General features: G+C 36.8%; 1 protein-coding gene across 1 annotated transcript; it reads right to left on the bottom strand.

Moving 5' to 3' along the window:
• Window positions 1-6,645: 6,645 nt before the first annotated feature.
• On the bottom strand, window positions 6,646-7,614 carry LOC109246949 (olfactory receptor 5B2-like). Its single transcript, XM_019415315.2, has one exon. It carries the CDS (start codon window positions 7,594-7,596, stop codon window positions 6,646-6,648), a length of 951 nt encoding a protein of 316 aa, XP_019270860.2. The 5' UTR covers window positions 7,597-7,614.
• Between the last annotated feature and the right edge of the window lie 11,187 nt (window positions 7,615-18,801).

Here is an 18,801-nt window from a genome sequence, read left to right as displayed (position 1 = left end):
TTTTACAAACTCTAACTACTTTTATTATAAAAAGAAAAATGCAGAAATCTAAAATACTGTGAAAATTCCTCAACTTGATGAAGGGCACTTATGAAGGAAACCACATTATTATTCAAAAATGGAAGGTAGAATTCTTTCCCCTAAGTTAAAGTGCAAAATAAAGATATTGATTTCACCACTTCCACTCAAAATTGCACTGGTAGGTCTAACCAGAGCAATTAGGGTGAAAGAAAGAAAGAAAGAAAGAAAGAAAGAAAGAAAGAAAGAAAGAAGAAAGAAAGAGAAGGAATCCAAAATGAAAAAGAAAAATTAATATCTTTAAAATTTTTTTAAATGTTTATTTATTTCTGAGAGAAAGAGAGAGAGAGAGAGAGAGAGAGAGAGAGCATGAGTGGGTGAAGGCAGAGAGAGAGGGAGACACAGAGTCCGAAGGAAGCTCCAGGCTCTGAGCTGTCAGCACAGAGCCTGATGCGGGGCTCGAACCCATGAACTGTGAAATCATGACCTTGAGCCCCTTCAAGCTGTGCACCTGCATAGTGCTGGCCCAATTCCTGTCACTGACCTCCACTGCTATAGATCACCTCAAATTTTCAAACAAAAGTAGCCTTCTCCAAGCATATGTTTATAAGCCTGTCTAAAATCACAAAGAAAGAATGTTTAAAGCAGCAAGAGAAAAAAATGATCTCATACAAGGGAATCCCCACAAGGCTATCAGGGTATTCTCAGCAGAGACCTGGCAGGCCAGGAGAGAGTGGGATAATATATTCAAAGTGTTGAAAGAAGAAATAGCTGACCAACAATACTTTACCCAACAAAGTTGTCCTTCAGAAATGAAAGTGAGATAAGGTCTTTCCCAAACAAACAAAGTCACAAGAACTGCCTTACAGGGAATACTGAAAGGAATCCATCAAGCTGGAATAAAAAGGTGTTAATTAGTAACATGAAAGCAGATAAAAAGAAATGATGCACTGGTAAAGGCAAGTGCATGGGCAGATTCAGAATATTCAAATAAATTAAGTTTATTTATTTATTTGGAGAGAGAGAGAGAGCACAAACATAGGAGGGGCAGGGAGAGAGGGAGGGAGAGAGAGAGAGAGAGAGAGAGAGACACAAAGAGAATCCCAAGTAGGTTCTTCACTGTCAGCACAGAGCCTGATATGGGGCTTAAACTCACGAACGGTGAGATCATGACCTGAGCAGAAACCAAGAGTCAAATGCTTAACCAATTGAGCCACTCAGGTGCCCCTTAACTTTTTAAATAAGAGTATGAAAATAGCTGTTGCTATGATAATTTCTTTTTTTTTAATTTTTATTTTTATTTTTTTAAATTTTTTTTTAACGTTTATTTATTTTTGAGACAGAGAGAGACAGAGCATGAACGGGGGAGGATCAGAGAGAGAGGGAGACACAGAATCCGAAACAGGCTCCAGGCTCTGAGCGGTCAGCACAGAGCCTGACGCGGGGCTCGAACTCACCGGCCACGAGATCATGACCTGAGCCGAAGTCAGCCGCTTAACCGACTGAGCCACCCAGGCGCCCCATATGATAATTTCTTAATAGGCACACAATATAAGAAGATGTAAAGAGAGATATCAAAAACATAAAATGGGAAGGGAGAATTAAAGAGTAGACTTTTTGTGTGCAATTGAAGTTAAATTGAAACCAGCTTAAAATAGAATGTTGTACCTATAGAGTGTTCTAGTCAGCATCAGAGTAACCACAAAACAAAAACCTATAGTAGAAACAAATGAGAAAAAGAACAAAGGATCAAAATATATCACAACAGAAATATTATCAGTTCACAAAGGAAGACAGAAACAAAGGAATTACAAAACATTCAGCAAACAAATAACAAGATGGCAATAGTAAGTCCTTACCTTTAAATATAAATGCATTAAATTCTCTAATCAAAAGATATAGTATGTCTGAATGAATAAAAAACCCTACAAGACCCAAGCATATTCTATCTACAAGAGACTCATATCAGTTTCAAAGACACACATAAGTTCAAAGAGAAGGGATGCAAAAAGATATTCCAGGCAAATGGAGACTAAAGAGAGCAGAGGTAACTATACTTATATCAGACAAAATAGGTTTTATGTCAAAAACAGTAATAAGAAACCAATAATCATTACATAATTATAAAAGCATCAATTCATCAAGAGGATATAATGATTGTACACACACACACACACACACACACACACACACACACATCCAACCTCAGAGCACCTAAATATATTAAGGAAACATAACAATACTAACAAATCTGAAGGGAGTAATAAACGACAATACAATGATAGTAAAGGACTCCAGTATCCCACTTTCAACAACTGAATAAATATCAAGACAAAATCAATATGGAAATTTTGGATTTGAACTATATTTTAGATCAAATGGACCTAATGGGCATATACAATGCACCACATCCCACAGGAAGAGAATATACCTTCTTCTCAAGTACACACTGAATATTCTCCAGGATAGATGCTATCTTAGGTCGCAAACAAGTTTTAGCAAGTCAAAAAGATTAAAATCAGATCAAAAATCTTTTCAACCACAGTGGCATGAAACTAGGTATCAATAACAGGAAGAAAACTGGAAAATTCACAAATGTAGAAATTAAACAACACAGTCCTGAACATTTAATGGGTCAACGATGAAATAAAATGGGAAATCAAAAAATATCTTGAAAATGTGAAAATGGAAACACAATATACTAAAATGTATGGATCGCAGCAAAAGTTATTCTAAGAGGGAAGTTTATAGCAATGCATTCTGACGTTTTAAAAATTTCAAATAAACAACATAATTTTATACCTCAAGGAAATAGAAAACCAAGAACAAATTAAGCCCAAAGTTAGCAGAAGAAAGGAAATAACAGATCAGAGCAGAAACAATGAAATAGATAAAAGGAAAATAATAGAAAAAAATCTATGTAATTACAAGGTTGGTTTTTTGAAAAGATACTCAAAAATACCAAACCTTTAGCTAGACTTACCAAGAAAAGAAGAGAAAGAGTCAAGTTAATAAATTTGTAAACGACATTATAACTGATGTCATAGAAATACGAAGGCTAATAAAAGACTACTATGAACAACTATATGCCAACAAATTGGACAACCTAGATGTAATGGATACATTCCTAGAAACATATGAACTTCCAAGGCTAAATGATAAAAAACAATTTTTAAATCAGAACAGATCATTAACAAGTAAGAGCCAGTAATCAAAACTTTGCTAAGAATGAAAATCTCAGGAACAGATGGCTTCATGGGTGATTTCTACGAAACATTTAAAGAAAAATTAACACCAGTATTTCTCAGCTTCGTCCCAAAAATTGAAGAGGTAGGAACGCTCCCAAATTTCACAGGGCCAGCATTATCCTGCTGCCAAAGCCAGATATGCATTCTACAAAAAAAGAAAACTACAGGTCACTATCTCTGATGAATGTAGTGGCAAAAATTCTCAATAAAATACTAGTAAACCTAATTCAACAGCACATGAAAAAAATCATAAACCATGATCAAGTGGGATTTATCCCTAGGATTCAAGGATGGTTAAACATATGCGAATTAATAAGTGCAATACATCACATAGATGGAACAGACAAAAGTCAGTAATTGTAAGTACAAACCAACACGATTAATAAGTGTCTCAATAGTTATATGGAAAGGATTGACAATATAGAGGAGGAAATTTAAAAAGGCAGGGAATGGAACGGAAAGGAAAGGAAACATTTCTTGAACATTTTGTTCTGTTTATGACATTGCACTATGTTCTAGCTTAATCAGTATATAATTGTGTGAGGCAGGCATTATTTGCCCCAACGGAAGCTCAGAACATTTGATTAGCTTGTCCTATATTGACAAGCTTGTTGGGGAGGGCACCTGTTAGGATGAGCACCAGGTGTTGTATGGAAACCAATTTGACAATAAATTTCATATTAAAAGTAAATGAATGAATAAATAAATAAATAAGAAAAGCTTGTTAAAATAGGGTTCATGTCGAGCTATTTTCTGTCTAACACCTGTGCTAATTTTATGTGTGCTAGCCATTTTTGTTTCGATTTGGAGACTGAGTTGAGGGCTCACAAATAAATAATTGTGGCATTAAATTGTGTTAGAGCAGTTTGACAGTTTTCCTCATCATATAGCCCCTCACTTCTGACTTACTTCAAACAGCATGTAGATCGACTTACAGGAAATGTTCTGTATTCGTTAGTGGGAATAATACCAGCTGCCATACAAGCAGATTCCAGTATTTCAGTGCCATGGTCATAGACGTTTTTGCTTACATACTGTTCAGTTCGTTGTTCTATGGGAAATCATCCTGTGGTTCAGTGACCCAGAGTCTCTCAGCTTAGTGGTTTTCCCATGTCTTGCAGTATGAATTCTATCAGCCGATGACAAAGACTGACAGTGAGCAGAAGATCACACGGAAAGTTTCAGGAGACTAACTTGAAAGGAGCACATGACTCACGCTCACGTTTCAGTCACGGGAACACAATCCCAGGAACTCAGTTTCTTGAGAGCTGGAAAATGGAGCCTACTAGCTACATGCTCAGGAATGAAAGAGAAATTGCTGGGAAAACAATTAATTGTATTTTCCATTATAATGTTTTGATCGGCAAATGTCCGTTTTACATTTCCTCCATCCAGAGGACACTTTATGCACCTGCACCAGGGAGACAACCTAAAATCCATAGACCCTAAAATCGCCAGAGAAGTTCCACATCCAGCCTAACGAATTGATTAAATTGCCTCTCCATCGAGTCTAGAAATGGCTCCTTATGGTCTGACAACTTACAAAATGAAAAGAAAATTGACCTCATTCTATAGTCATACCCAGCAAATAATGTTAGACCAGGTTAAAAAAAAAACCCTCCCATTCATAACAGAGAGTAATGGAAGACATACCAGACAGTTCACAAATCTTGCTGAATTGACATTACAAAGCCCTGGTGATGGGAAATATTTCTTTATGAGACTTGATTTTTTTTTTCTCTAGGCATAATTCGATTTTTCACTGTTTTCCTTGGTTCCTTGTTCCAACCACTTGAACGTTTTTTTTCTTACCCATTATTCTTTATTGCCACTTCTGAAACATATCAAACACAAAACTATGTCGCACACAACACTAACAAAAGTAGTTTATTTGTGAACTTGCATCAAAAAAAAAACCCCATTTCCAGTAAATTTCATTTCAGCAGGAGTTCAAGGGTGTTAGCAAAGAGTAAATTCATTGAGTGAAATGAAGAAATACTGAGCCAGTGTATATTTGGCAGGTGCTTTGTTAAGATATGGCTTTTGGAAGTGGGGGAGATGTTCTAACTGGTCTTCAGGTACATTTGTCACTGATTGGTTGGCTGCAAGTAGGCAAGTGAACAGTTAGGGAAATTTAAAAAGAGGAAGAATTATTCGCTGTTAGAGGTGGCGAGTTTTTGAGACTGCTAATTTTCTACAAGAGCTGAGATCATTATCAGGTTGATATTGGTGGTGTTCCCCCCTTGAAGTGAGTTTTTGTAACTCGCTTTCACCTATATAACTTGGAATTTCTGGAGTTGTTTTGATGCTCAGAAAAGTTATTTTTAAATAAGGCTCAAAGCTTTATTTTCAGTGAAATAACCATACAAAGCTATTGCTTAAAAGGACTTTCCATGCACTCGAGGGAAATAAATGAAATAAATAAACGTAAGAGCTGAATGTTGATAATGCCTATGAAAAATAGAGCAGGCTTAGGGAAAAAGTCCATGGAAAAGGAGTCACTATCTTGTAAAGTTCTCGTGGCAGGCGTCTACGGACTCCTTGAGTGGGTAACATTTAACCAGCACTCTGAAATAAGTGTAGAAATAGCCCATGGAGAAAATAGCTAATACCGAGACAAGGCAAGATTGGGGCTGTCCAGTATTTCCAGTACAAAGGTGAATGAGGTGGATGAGTGATTACTCCACTAAAGTACAAGTTAATGAGTGGCATTAACCATTTCAAAGCATTTATTACCAAAAAAAACCCCCAGGTACCATTATTATTTTTGAATGCATTTTTAATTTTAGTTTTGCATGTTTATTTTTGAGAGGGAGAGAGCATGCGGGGGAGGGGCAGTAACAGAGGGAGACAGAGGATCTCTGAGGAGACAGTGGGCTCTGAGCTGACAGCAAGGCTGAAACTCACGAAATATGAGTTTATGACCTGAGCCGAAGTCGGATGCTTGGCCACCCAGATGCCCCTTTAATGCAATTTTTAAGACAAAATGTGAAGAGTTGGTACTCAAAAGATAAAGGTAAAAATAATGTAATTACATCTCCTTTTATTCTAACATGCTTATTTTCTTTGGCAAACTTCCACGTGAATATACTCTTTTCTTTCCAAATCACTCAGTAATGACTGAAGCTTTAATTTGTTGAGTTGCTATCATTATTTGCCTCTGGATGGAATGTGCCAACAAAAGCACATACTTCATCATGAAATAAACTTTATTAAAAACCATTACTTTTTTTTTTTTGCATTTTAGAGGGTTGGACTTATTCCTCAACAAAAATAAATAATATTAGACCAATATTTTTTCTAATACCCCAAATGTCCTTAACATTTGAGTTGTGGCATGGAGTAAATCTAATAAGGATTTAATAGCTTTCTGTGGATTCTACTTCATTAAGACAAAACCTAGAGAAAAATTTGCCTTTTTAACAACCTTTTTGAATGCATTCTTGACCTCTTTGTTCCTCAGGCTATAGACCACAGGGTTCAGCATGGGGATGAGCACAGTGTAGAACACGGATGCGATTTTGTCTGTGTCCATGGAATGGCTGGAACTTGGCTGTAAGTACATGATGATGACTGTCCCATAAAATATGGAAACTGTAATGAGGTGAGACACACAGGTGGATAAAGCCTTCTGGTATCCCTCACCTGAGTGTATCTTCAGAATGGTAGTAAATATGAACAGGTAGGAAATAAAGATAACAAAAAGTGCAAAAAAGACATTGAAGCTTGAGATAAAAACAAGAATCAGCTCACTTTTGTGTTTCTCAGAGCACGTCAAAGTCATGACAGCTGGAATATCACAGAAAAAGTGATGAACCACACTGGACACACAGAAAGAGAGACTAAAGGTGTCTCCAATGTTTATAGAGGCATTTAAGACACCACAGGCATAGGAGCCTATGGCCAGACGAGCACACAAACCTGTCGTCATGGTGGTGGTGTAATGGAGGGGTTTGCACACTGCTGCATAGCGGTCATAGGCCATTGAGGCCAAGAGGTAATTTTCCACAGTGGCAAAGACTGCAAAAAAGAACATCTGGGCAGCACATGCATTGTAGGAGATGACCTTGTCTCCCATTAGGAGCCCAGCCATGACCTTGGGAGTGACTGTTGAGGAGTAACAAAAGTCAACCAGAGACAGGTTACTGAGGAAGAAATACATAGGAGTGTGGAGACGAGAGTCCAGCAAGATCAGCACGATCATCCCCAGGTTTCCAATCAGAGTGACGAGGTAGATGAGCATGAACATTATAAAGAGAGGAAACTGCAGTTCTGGGTTATCGGTTAGTCCCAGCAGGATGAAATCGGTCACGTCTGTACGATTCTTCATGGATGTGATTTGAGAATCACGAGACGCTCTGTGGCAAAGAATGATCAATAAAAAAAAGTTGCACGGAAATTGAAGAGCATGAGCATTATTTTATTATGGCCATACTTTATTTGTGAATATTCTCCATTTCTAAGCATGGGAATGACAAATGTAATTTAGTGATAACTTATCCATAAAAGAATAGACGTTTGTAGAGGAAGGTTCATCACAGATCGTCTTCCCAACTTATTTTTGTATATGAGTAAATTGAGTCACAGGAAAGTGTAATGAGCTGTCTAAGGCCACATGCCAAGAAATGTTTGAACTCCCAAATCAGATCTTTTGGGTTCACTAATCATTTCCACTTCAATAGTGTTTATGTGTATTTATTCATTCCTCTCCATATCCCCGTTAGATTGATTAGTTATTATGCTCATATATATCATAAATAACTTGGCAGCAAAGAGATTGAGTATTCAAGTTTACCCGGTTACTGACAGAGCCGTTCTTTAGACACATTCAGAACGGCTCCCAAACTAAATGTCATCAGTGAATTTGAATTGATTTTAATCTCATTCAATTTACACTTAATCATGGTATCCATTCTTCCAAACTTAATGCTTGGGGTTGCAGAGCAGTGCAATCCACAAATATATGTACATATATGCAGTGAGATTAGTGCAACATTAGAGACACATACAGTCAACAAAGGCAAAAGAAGGTACAGAATTGGGTGTAAAATATTGGACTCTGGGCTTATGTGTACATGCATTCACACAGAAGAAATCCATTTACCACCTGGGAGATATTGGTCCTAAATGAAGTTTCCTGAGCCTCATTTTATCCATCAGTAAAACGAAGGTGATATTGGAACCTACCTCTGTGTTCCTGTGAGTGTTAGATGAAATAATCAGGACACACAGTTCACGCGATGTGGGTATTCAGCACCATCCCGATGTGCTCTATTCATAATCTTATAATTAGGATGGAACAAGGTGCCAGTGGGTTTTGACATCCGGCACCTTTACTCTGATGTGAGTTTTCTGACACGCTATGCCTACTTAGATTTTTTGTGTCTTCCAGTATTTCTCACTCTGTCCTATATCCCCCGTGTTCGTGGCTTTGTCACGCATTCTGTGTGAAAACCCTCACACAGACCTCTTTTGTTTAATTTCTCCTTTTGGTCCACATTTTAGTTTGGGTTGAAAGACTCCTATTTTATCCTAGACATATTCTTACAGTCATTAGTGTCAGCATGTAGCTGGATCATATACACTGAGGGGTGAAAATCCATATATGTGAAGTTGACTCTAGTTTGTAGATTGTTTTTGAGCAAGCACAATGGTTTAAATCCTTTTATTTATACTTGAAGTGTTGAGGGACATCCATTTTCTGGTAACTACTATTTTCCACCATCTTCTTTCTGGCCCCTCTACACATTGCATGTCTGGAATTTAAGGAATTTGTGTTTGTGAACCCATCACTCAATAATAGTATCAAGTTATAATTTCTTGTTTAGCATTTGTCATGTTTTATGATGACTGGAATGCTCTTATTGGGCCCACGTGGATAATCCAGTGTAAAATTGTTATCTCAAAATCCTTAACTTTACTCATATGTGCACAATACCTTTTACCATGTAAGAGAACATAAGCACAGATTCCAGGATTAGGATGTGGGCATACAGGGGAGCATTATTCTGACTGCCACAGTGGGGATGAAAAGAATACATAATAGGTAAATTATGTAGGGAGTTAGACACTGTTGAAGCTGAGACACCTTCACAGATCTCGTGGCCAACTTTCTGATTGTGTATAATTATCAACAGAAAGAGGTATTAACTTATTCAGGGTCACATATCTGGAATAAATCCATTCCCAGATCATATTTCTGGGAATTAGTAACAACTTTAACCCAGTGTTTATGTGCCAGTATATCTCACAGATAAAAAATCAGAAACGACAGACAAGTAGGCAGGCAGAGAGACACCAAAGACAGGAATATAGAGGATGGATCAAGAAGGGATAGATGGATGGATGGATGGATGGATGGATGAATGGGTGGATGGATATAGAAGAGGAAAGGTATAAATTGTGTATATACACACACACACACACACACACACACCCTAATTTACAGTTAAGAAAATGAAGGATTTGGAAGTTACATGCCTTCTTAAAATTCTACATCTAGTCCGAGTTAAGATAAAAACCCATATATCACTGATTTTAATGCCTGTGGCTTGAATCATTGCATTGTTAGATTTTCTAGATGATCCAGTAATAAAAGGGCAGGTTGTAGGGAAATTACAGTAAAACTGGAGTAAGGATCTTGGTAGCTTTATGATGATCCTTCTGGAGTCTGAAGGAGTGTCATTTTGCCCTGTTTGGTTAGTTATCCCTTCAATAACAAGTCAACACATAATAAACAGGAGAAATTTACCACCTACCCAATCTTACCATCTATCATAGTTGCAGTGTAAGCCTCGACAGAAGGTTTTCTTTTTTCTAATGCAAGTGCCTGATTTATGGTTTGATTGCCTAGGTAGCCACCCAGAGAGACACCCACTTCAAAGATGTCTATCTCACAAAAAAAATGTTTATCTCACATGTTCTACCGACTGAGCCAATCAGGTGATGTCTATCTTGAATAAACACATTGCCAGCCACTAGATAAAGAGTTAGCTTCTCACCTCCCAGACTCCTTGGTTTTAGAGATCTTGGTGGATTTCAATAACCTACCATCCCAGGCCACTTGTTTTTCTCTTACAATGCTTTAAATTTCCTCTTTTATGCTTTAAATTCACCACTCAAGTGTGAACCCCAGATACCTTAGGTGTCCATCCACCACACCAATAAAAGCAGAACCCAGACCTGCTCTCTCTCCCTATCCATGACCTTGCTGTGTGGCCCCAGGAATGCCATGTGGTTTCCAGGATCTGTGAATAATAAACTTTATCTCTTTCAAGTCTCCTGATGGTTACGGCTGAGCAGGTCTTGCAGTCATAACGAGAACCTCAAGAGTCAGTTCAGCCACAAGTCTGGTTGCCAACAGACTTGGACCAGCATAAAACAATAGATTTTTGCTATCTTCTTAAGGAAAGCAGCACGAAATTTCGTAAATACTATTCTACCCTCTGAGGATTAGAATGTTGTGGTTTGTGGTTTGTTTTTTGTTTTTTGTTTTTTGGTTTTTTTTTTGCATTTGAATCCTATACTTAAGTCAAGGTTTCAGAAAAAGTGTGCAAACAACTAGATAGGAGCTCAAAAACTCTCAGAGGAGGTAGCTGCCTCGCTGCTTCTGCATCAATTACATTTTTCACTAAAAGCATATATTAAACAGAGAAGCTTACCTTGCTCTTGAAAAAAAATAAAAGACAATCCTGAACTGAGTCTGAAATCAGAAATTCAGACCTAGAAGAATGTATAAACAATTTTGGAGCATATCTCAGGTATTGGTCCCAAAGTTCCAAGGTACATGGAGAGATGAAGAAACGATCATAAACATGGAGTTAGGAAGCCCAGGCTCAAGTCTTGCATCTACCGTGGATTTTTCTGTGTATTTAGAAGAGTCATTTACCTTACACAGAGCTCAGTTTCCTTATTTGTGGTATAGACATAATAAAATTACTTGTCCCCCGATTTCACAGAATTTTGTCTGTGAATGAGAGTGGGTCTTTAAGGACCTTAGTAAGGGTTATCCTTTCAACATAAAATAATATAATTATTATCTTAGGGTGTTTCCCCTGGCTGTGGTTGCAGGGTCACTGCCAACACTCAGTTTGGGAAAACACTGGTGTGTGTACTAAAAAGCATTAGCATTCATTTAGATAAATGGTGACCAAAAGAGTCTACACAGAGTCTGGTCCCTTTACAATATTGTCATGTGGAGTCATGATATGATTTCAGGCCCTAATGAATGGGAACCAGGAGAAAATTTGTAGGTGTGAAATTCCTAGGGGACAGGCCCGTATGAGGGCAATCACTTCTATCTAGGGAAGAAGCAATTAAATTGTATACAGGGATATAATTTCTTCTGTTGAGTAGCACATAGATGCATTTGTGGTAATTTTCTTTCCTTCCCCAAATTTTATTAAGCTGTTACTCAGTCCATAACTAGTGGGTTTAATACATTCACATTTTTATATTATTGATATTTATATTAGATTATAAAAACTTACTTTGTTTCTTGTATGCCATCTATTTTATTTTATTTTTTTCCTTTCCATTCTTTTACTTGTAATTAAATTGTAGACTGTTGGAATTGTAGAGATTGATAAATGAAATCCTGTTTTCCTTCTTGGGTTTACAACAAAGCAAAAATATTACACATAGGCCAAAAATATGGAGAGTACATTCAGCTTTAATACTACTAAGGCCATTCAAAAATTTGATTCTGGTATGTAGACAGATGGGTTTCTTTTCCATCCTGAATTACCTTGTTGTAGTCAATGCAGCTGATGTTCTATCCAAATCCCCTAGGCACTCATGTGGCTCCAGAGGTAAAAGTTGAACAATCGAGAAAACAGGTAAAGGTGGCTAAAGGTACAAATATCTAGTTATAAGATAAATAAGTACTAGGGATGTGACATACACCACGATTACTATAATTAACAATACTGATACGTACACTTGAAAGTTTCTAAGATGTTAGATCTTAAAAGTGCTCATCTCAGGATAAAATGTTGTAACTATGTGATGTCATAGATGTTAGTCAAACATCGTTGCCATCAGTTCAAATAATTATGTTATATATCTTAAACTTATATAATGTGATTTATCAATTATATCTTAAAAAGCTGGAAAAAACAAAATTTGAAATCACTCAAGGTAACTAACCACTTTAATAGATTGAGGAGAAAGAACACATTAAATTATCTGATTTATTAATTCAGAAAAAGCGTTTAACAAAATCTCCAGTGCCTTCATAAAAGCAACCAGAAATCTGATAGAAGTGAACTTCCTCAAAAGTAGAAAGAGTACTAATGAAAAGCCCACAACTAACATACTCAAATGTGAAAGAGTGAAATCCTTCCCTGTAACATCACATATTAAGCAAGGATGCCTGCTTTCACTACTTACATTCAAAGTTGTACTGGAAGTTCTATCTAGAGTAATTACATAAGAAAATAAGAGTTAGAAGGCATATAAATTGGAAAGGAAGAAGAAAAGCCATATGATTTTCAGATGATATCTCACATAGAGAAAATCCAAAAGAATGTACAAGAAACTATTAGCTAACAAACTTATTCACCGAACAAAAATATGTAGTGCTTACATACACTAGCAATAAACAATCCCAGAAGAAAATTAAGGAAAAAATTCCACTTACAATAGCCTCCTTATGTTAAAATACAGAGGAATAATCTTAACCAAGGGTGAAAGTGTTATACACTGAGACTACAGAATAAATTGTTGAAATTCAGGAAGGCCTAAGTAGGTGGAAAGACATTCTGTGTTCACGGATTGGGTCATATGATACTGTTTACTGGCAATACTTTCCAAAGTGATCTACAGTTTTGATGTAATCCCTCTCATAATTCTAATGACCACAAGGAGAAAGGCTATTGCGAAAATTCAAATGTAATTTTGAGGGACCATCAACAGCCAAAACAATATTGAGAAGGAAGAACAAAGCGGGAGGACTCACCCTTCTGGATTTCGAAACTAATACAAATCTAAATTAATCAAAGCAATTTGATATTGCCTCAAGGATAGTGACGTCGGTCAAGTGAATAGAATTGAGAGAAAAGAAATAAACCCATGTGTCTATTGCCCGTTGATTTTTGACAAAAATGCTAAGTTCATTCAATGGCAAAAGAAATCTTCAACAAATGTGCTGGGACAGCTGGATATCCACATGTAAGAGTGAAGTTGAATCCCTTCTCACAGCATATATAAAACTCAACACAAAATGGTTGATGACTGAAATATGAGAGCTAAAAACATGAAACCATTAGAAAATGTGAGAAAAGTTCCAGACCTTGGATTGGGCAATGGTTTCTTATGTATTACATCAAAAACACAAGCAACAAAAGAAAAAAGAGATAAGATGAACTTCTTCAAAATTACAAACCTTTGTATATCAAAGTATATTTTCAAGAAAATGAAAAGAACGGCTTAAGAATGGGAGAAAAAAATTTGCAAATCACATTACTGATAAGGCTGTAATATGCAGGCTACATAAAGGACTCTTACAACTCAACAACAGAGAAACCAATAGACCCATTGAAAAATTGGCAAAGTCCTTGAACAGACATTTCTCCAAAGAAGATTTACTCAAAGCCAATAAGCACATGGAAGTATGCTCAAAATCATTAGGCATTAGGGAAAAGTAAGTCAAAACCATGAGATACCATTTCACACCCATTAGGATGGTGTGTAAAAGAAAATGGAAGCTAACAAATTGTAGCAAGAATGTGGGTAAATAGGAACCCTTGTACATTGCTGGTGGGAAAGAAAAATGGAACATTTGCTGTGAAAAACAGTTTCATGGTCTTCAAAAGGTAAGCATAGAATTATCGTATAAACCAGCCATTCTGTTCCTAGTGTTATCACCCAAGAATGAAAATAGGTCCTCAAATAACACTTGTGCATGAATACAAATATTTCTGCTGCATTATTAACAATTGCCAATAGGTGAAAACCATCCAAATGTCTACCAATTGAGAATGGATGAAAAGATGTGGTATATATGTACACTGGGGTATTGTTCAGCCATAAAAAGAAATGAAGCATTGATACATGCTACAACACAGATAAGCCTCAAAAACAATGAATTGAGTAAAAGAAGTCAGACATAAAAGATCACTTATATGATTCTATTTACATGAGATATCCATAATAGTTAAATCCATAGGTTATTGGTTCCCAGGGACAGGGGGCCTTCATGGGTACGGGATCTTCTTTGTGAATAAAAAAAAGTCTTTTGGAATTAAATCGAGGTGATGGTTGCAGAACATTGTTAATGTGCTAAATACTACTGAGTTGCACAATTTAAAACAGTAGATTTTTTATGCTAATCTCACATACATTAAAAAAGGCCAGGCAGAGGGAAATTAAACAGACAATAGGAGGAGAAAATAATGTGATCACAAAGGCAGAAACTGATGGAAATACCACTGAGGAATGCTGGCGGTCACCTGCAGATGAAATACACCAGGGACGGAGTCTCCCCTAGAGACTCCCAAGACTGAGATCTTTGTTTCATCCCAGTGAAACTGATTTCCAACAACTGGCCTCCGGAACTGCGAGAAAACAAATGTGTGTGGTTTTAAGGTCCCAGAGTGTGGTCATTTGTTACAGCAACCATAGGAAACTAACATAAAATCTTTATTATCTTTGCTGTGTTCAACCACTGGGTTTTCAATTTAACGTGTTCCTGCAGTATGAGCTAGCTTACTTTGTTGTCTGTGTTCTGTTTTTACAAACAGATGATGAGTTTCTCTGTTCGGTGTCAGTTCCTCTTCTCATGCAGTTGTTCATTCCTTAAAATCTTTTACTGAGCCTCAGCTCTGAACTCTCAAGAGTCTTTGTTAGTGAACAAATCAGAAATTGTTCCCGGCTGCATAGAACTTTTATTCTAATAGAGAAAACAAATGAAAGGAGTAAACACATAAAAATGAATAAACAATATTTTGACCACTGTTATGAAGAAGATGATAGAGATAAATATTGGTGCCCTTTTTTTCCCATGTAAATTTGTTCCTATACAGAATCACATTTCATTAGCTACTCTTGAGCTCTGTGGAATAAACATTAGTCTAGACTCTGAGAATACATATCTAGGTGAGATAACATCTGTGGGCTCAAAAGTCTTGCAATTCAGTGCTATAACTAAACCTATAAAAACAAATCAATATAATTCGTAACTGTTTTAGTAGTTCTATGGAGAAGGTTGGCATTATAGATGATTGAAAGAGAGATAAGAAAAGGAACAGAAGGGGAAGGATATTGACATGTTTTGAGCAGCTACTCTGTTCCAGGCACTGTGCTACAGTCTGGCTCATTCAGTGCCCGTTTAATAGAAGTCTGTGGGAGAGGCAGTAGTTTCCCCATTAGAAACTCAGAACACTTACATAACTTGCCCTACATCACAAAGTTTGGTTTGGAACGGAATTCACATTGGATTTGTTCTCTCTCCGAAACGTGTGCTAAGTTGGCGTTAGCCATTTTGGTTATGATTTGGAGGCTGGTGAGTTTTCAAAAGAAATCATTGTAGAATCAGGATATGCTGGAGAAATTTGATAGTTTTCCCAGCATAAATCCTCCCCACCCCCACAACATCCTCCAGATGATCTTATGGGAAGCTCTCTGAATCTGTTAGGGTCAATAATACTAGCTGCCTAGCAAGCAAACTGCAAACAGCAGTGACATGACCATAGACGTCTTTCGTGCTTGCATATTGTCCCATTAGTTGTTCTGGGGGAATCTCTACAGAGATTCAGTTGACCCTGATTCTTTCCATTATTAATTTTGTCATCTCTTGTGGTCTGAATCCTCTCCACCCAGCTGGTGACAAAGAAAAAGAATGAACAGGACATCACCTGGAGAGTTTTGTGGTTCAGACTCGGAAGCAGCATGTATGATCTGTACTCACATTCCATGGCTAAGAACACAAACATATGGTCAAAATTAATTGTATGAAGGCAGAGGAACAGAGCCTATGTTTTTTCCAGGAGTATAAAAGAAATAGTTTGGGAAAATAACCAACCAGTCTTTTCCATTGTAATGCTTATGATCATCAAATATTCATCTTAAACCTCCTTTCGTACAGAAAATTTCTTATTCACCTCCACCAGGGAGACAACCTAAACCCCAACTAATTAATATAGAAGCACAATGTCCAGGCTATTGGAGAAGTTAAAAGGTCTTCTCCACCCAGTCCTTGTGTGGCTCCTTGTTGCCTAGTAACTTATGCACTAAAAGGAAAACTTAGCTTCTTCCACATTCATTCCCAATAAATAAAATTGGACTAGAGTAAAGATAATGGGAAAAAAGGAGCTCCCATTCAGAATAGATAGTAATGGAAGGCGCACAGATTTCAATTTAGAAATCTTATGGAATCGACATTTTGAAGGCCCCTCAACCCTGGTGATGGGGTATATTTCTTTATAAGACCCTGATTTTTCTTTTTGGAAAAAATTCCATTTTCTATTAGTTTCCTTAGTACCTGGTCCAATCTCTTAAATGTTTTTTTTAATCCATTATTTTTTTTAACCTCTTTTGAAATATATCAGAGAAATAACTATGTCCAATGCCATATTAACAAACAACAACATCAGCATCACAGTTTGGTAATTTTTTTTTAAGTTTATTTCTTTATTTTGAGAGAGAGCATGAGCAGGGTAGGGGCTCAGAGAGAGGGAGAGAGAGAATCCAAGCAGTCTTGGTGTCTTCAGTATGGAGACCGATTCGGGGCTCAAACTCACAAACTGTGAGATCATGACCTGAGCTGAAATCAAGAGTCGGTTGGTCAACTGACTGAGCCATGCCCTAAAGTTTGGTAGTTTTTTATTTAGTTATCTTGTTAGATTTATAACTATTTGATTTGGGGGCTTCTAATAGGAAAGGCCTCATGTTTTTAATTTCAGTTCCTGTTTGTTCATTTCAGTATATAAGAAAGTGATCAAATTTAGTATATTAGCCCTGCATCCTACAATCATTCTATAATCACTTATTAGTCCCAGGAGGGTTCTTTTCTCCTATTTTTTCCTATTTTTTACGTAGGCATTCATGTCACCTGTGAACAAAAAACAGTTTTTATTTATTCCTTCCCAAGTCTCCGTGTCATGAGATTCCATTCACGTACCGTAGGGATGGAGGAAAGCTCAGTGGTTTCCACAGATGAAGGAGTAGGGACTGGCAGTCTATAACAGAAATGGAAAGGGAAATATTAGAATTATAATGTATTCTCCATGGTACAGTGCTGGTATGACACTTGATCTTAGCCAAAAGGCTGAGAAGTGATAGGGCAGTGCTGGTGAACACAATGCTCTGCATTTGTTAAAACCCTTAAAACCCTACATGGCAAAGTAAAATTAATATATACAAAGCTTGGGTTCCTAGTGTTACAAATGCCCCATGGTAATATAAAATTCCTTTTTAGAGGAGACTAGGTGAGAGTTGTATTCATTTTCTATGGCTGTTATAACAGATGACCACAAACCTAGAAGCTTACGCAACACATATTAATTCCTTCACGGTCTAGAATCCAAAAGTCCAAATCAGGTTCTCTGGACAAAAGTCAGTGTATTAGAAGAGCCACCCTCCAACCATAGGCTCTAAGACAAAATCCATTTCTCTCCTCTTCCATTTTCTGATGGCTGTTGTCATCCATGATTTGTGGTCACATCACTTCATCTATTTCCAATGTCATATTGTCTACTCTTTTATCTGTGGTCAAACTTCTTATAATTATACGTGGGATTTCCTTCCTGGTCCACACAGAAAATATGGGATATAATCTTTAAGTTAATCAACTCTACATAGTCCTTTTAGGCCATATAAGGTAACCTTGGAAGATTCCAGAAATTAGGACGTGGATCAAGTCATTATTCAGATTGCCACAGGGTTACACTGAACATTCTGCACTGTTCTGAAAATTTTTTGTAACTCTAAAATAGTTCTAAAATGAAACAATTATTTAAGATAATTATAAAAATTTAGGTAATAATGTTTTTGACAGGAGAAATATTTCCATAAACGTAGAAGTGAATGTTTGTGTTATATTACACTGCCCCCAAATAGTAGGATGAAAATACTAGTATATTCAGGCACAGTCTTACAAATATTGAAATATCAAAGCCTCTTATTATCTAGAGGTAACATATTAGTTGAGGGTACATATTTATGTGGGTAGATTTTTATAGTATAAAGCTTTCTGAGGATCAAAATTAAAAATATAAATATTGTGCATTATACTAGCATATTGAATGTACATTATCTTTATTATTGACAGATATTGTCGTATATATTTCTATGTAGATATCTAGAATCATTTCAGTTAATTATATTTCATACATATGAAGTAATTTTCAAATATAATGGGATACTAACATTTAAATAATTTTTTTGAGAGAGAGAGAGAGAGAGAGAGAGAGAGAGAGAATTTCAAACAGGCTCCACATTCTGTGTGGAGCCCAGTGAAGGGCTTGATCCCACGACCCAGGATCATGACCTGCGCCGAAATCAAGAGTTGGACACTGAACCGATTGAGCCACCCAGG

This window comes from Panthera pardus, unplaced genomic scaffold (assembly GCF_024362965.1).
Source record: "Panthera pardus isolate Hobbes unplaced genomic scaffold, ASM2436296v1 HiC_scaffold_12, whole genome shotgun sequence".
Classification (NCBI taxonomy): domain Eukaryota; kingdom Metazoa; phylum Chordata; class Mammalia; order Carnivora; family Felidae; genus Panthera; species Panthera pardus.
The sequence above is the reverse complement of the archived record's forward strand: the minus strand, read 5'-3'. Positions and strand labels throughout refer to the sequence as shown.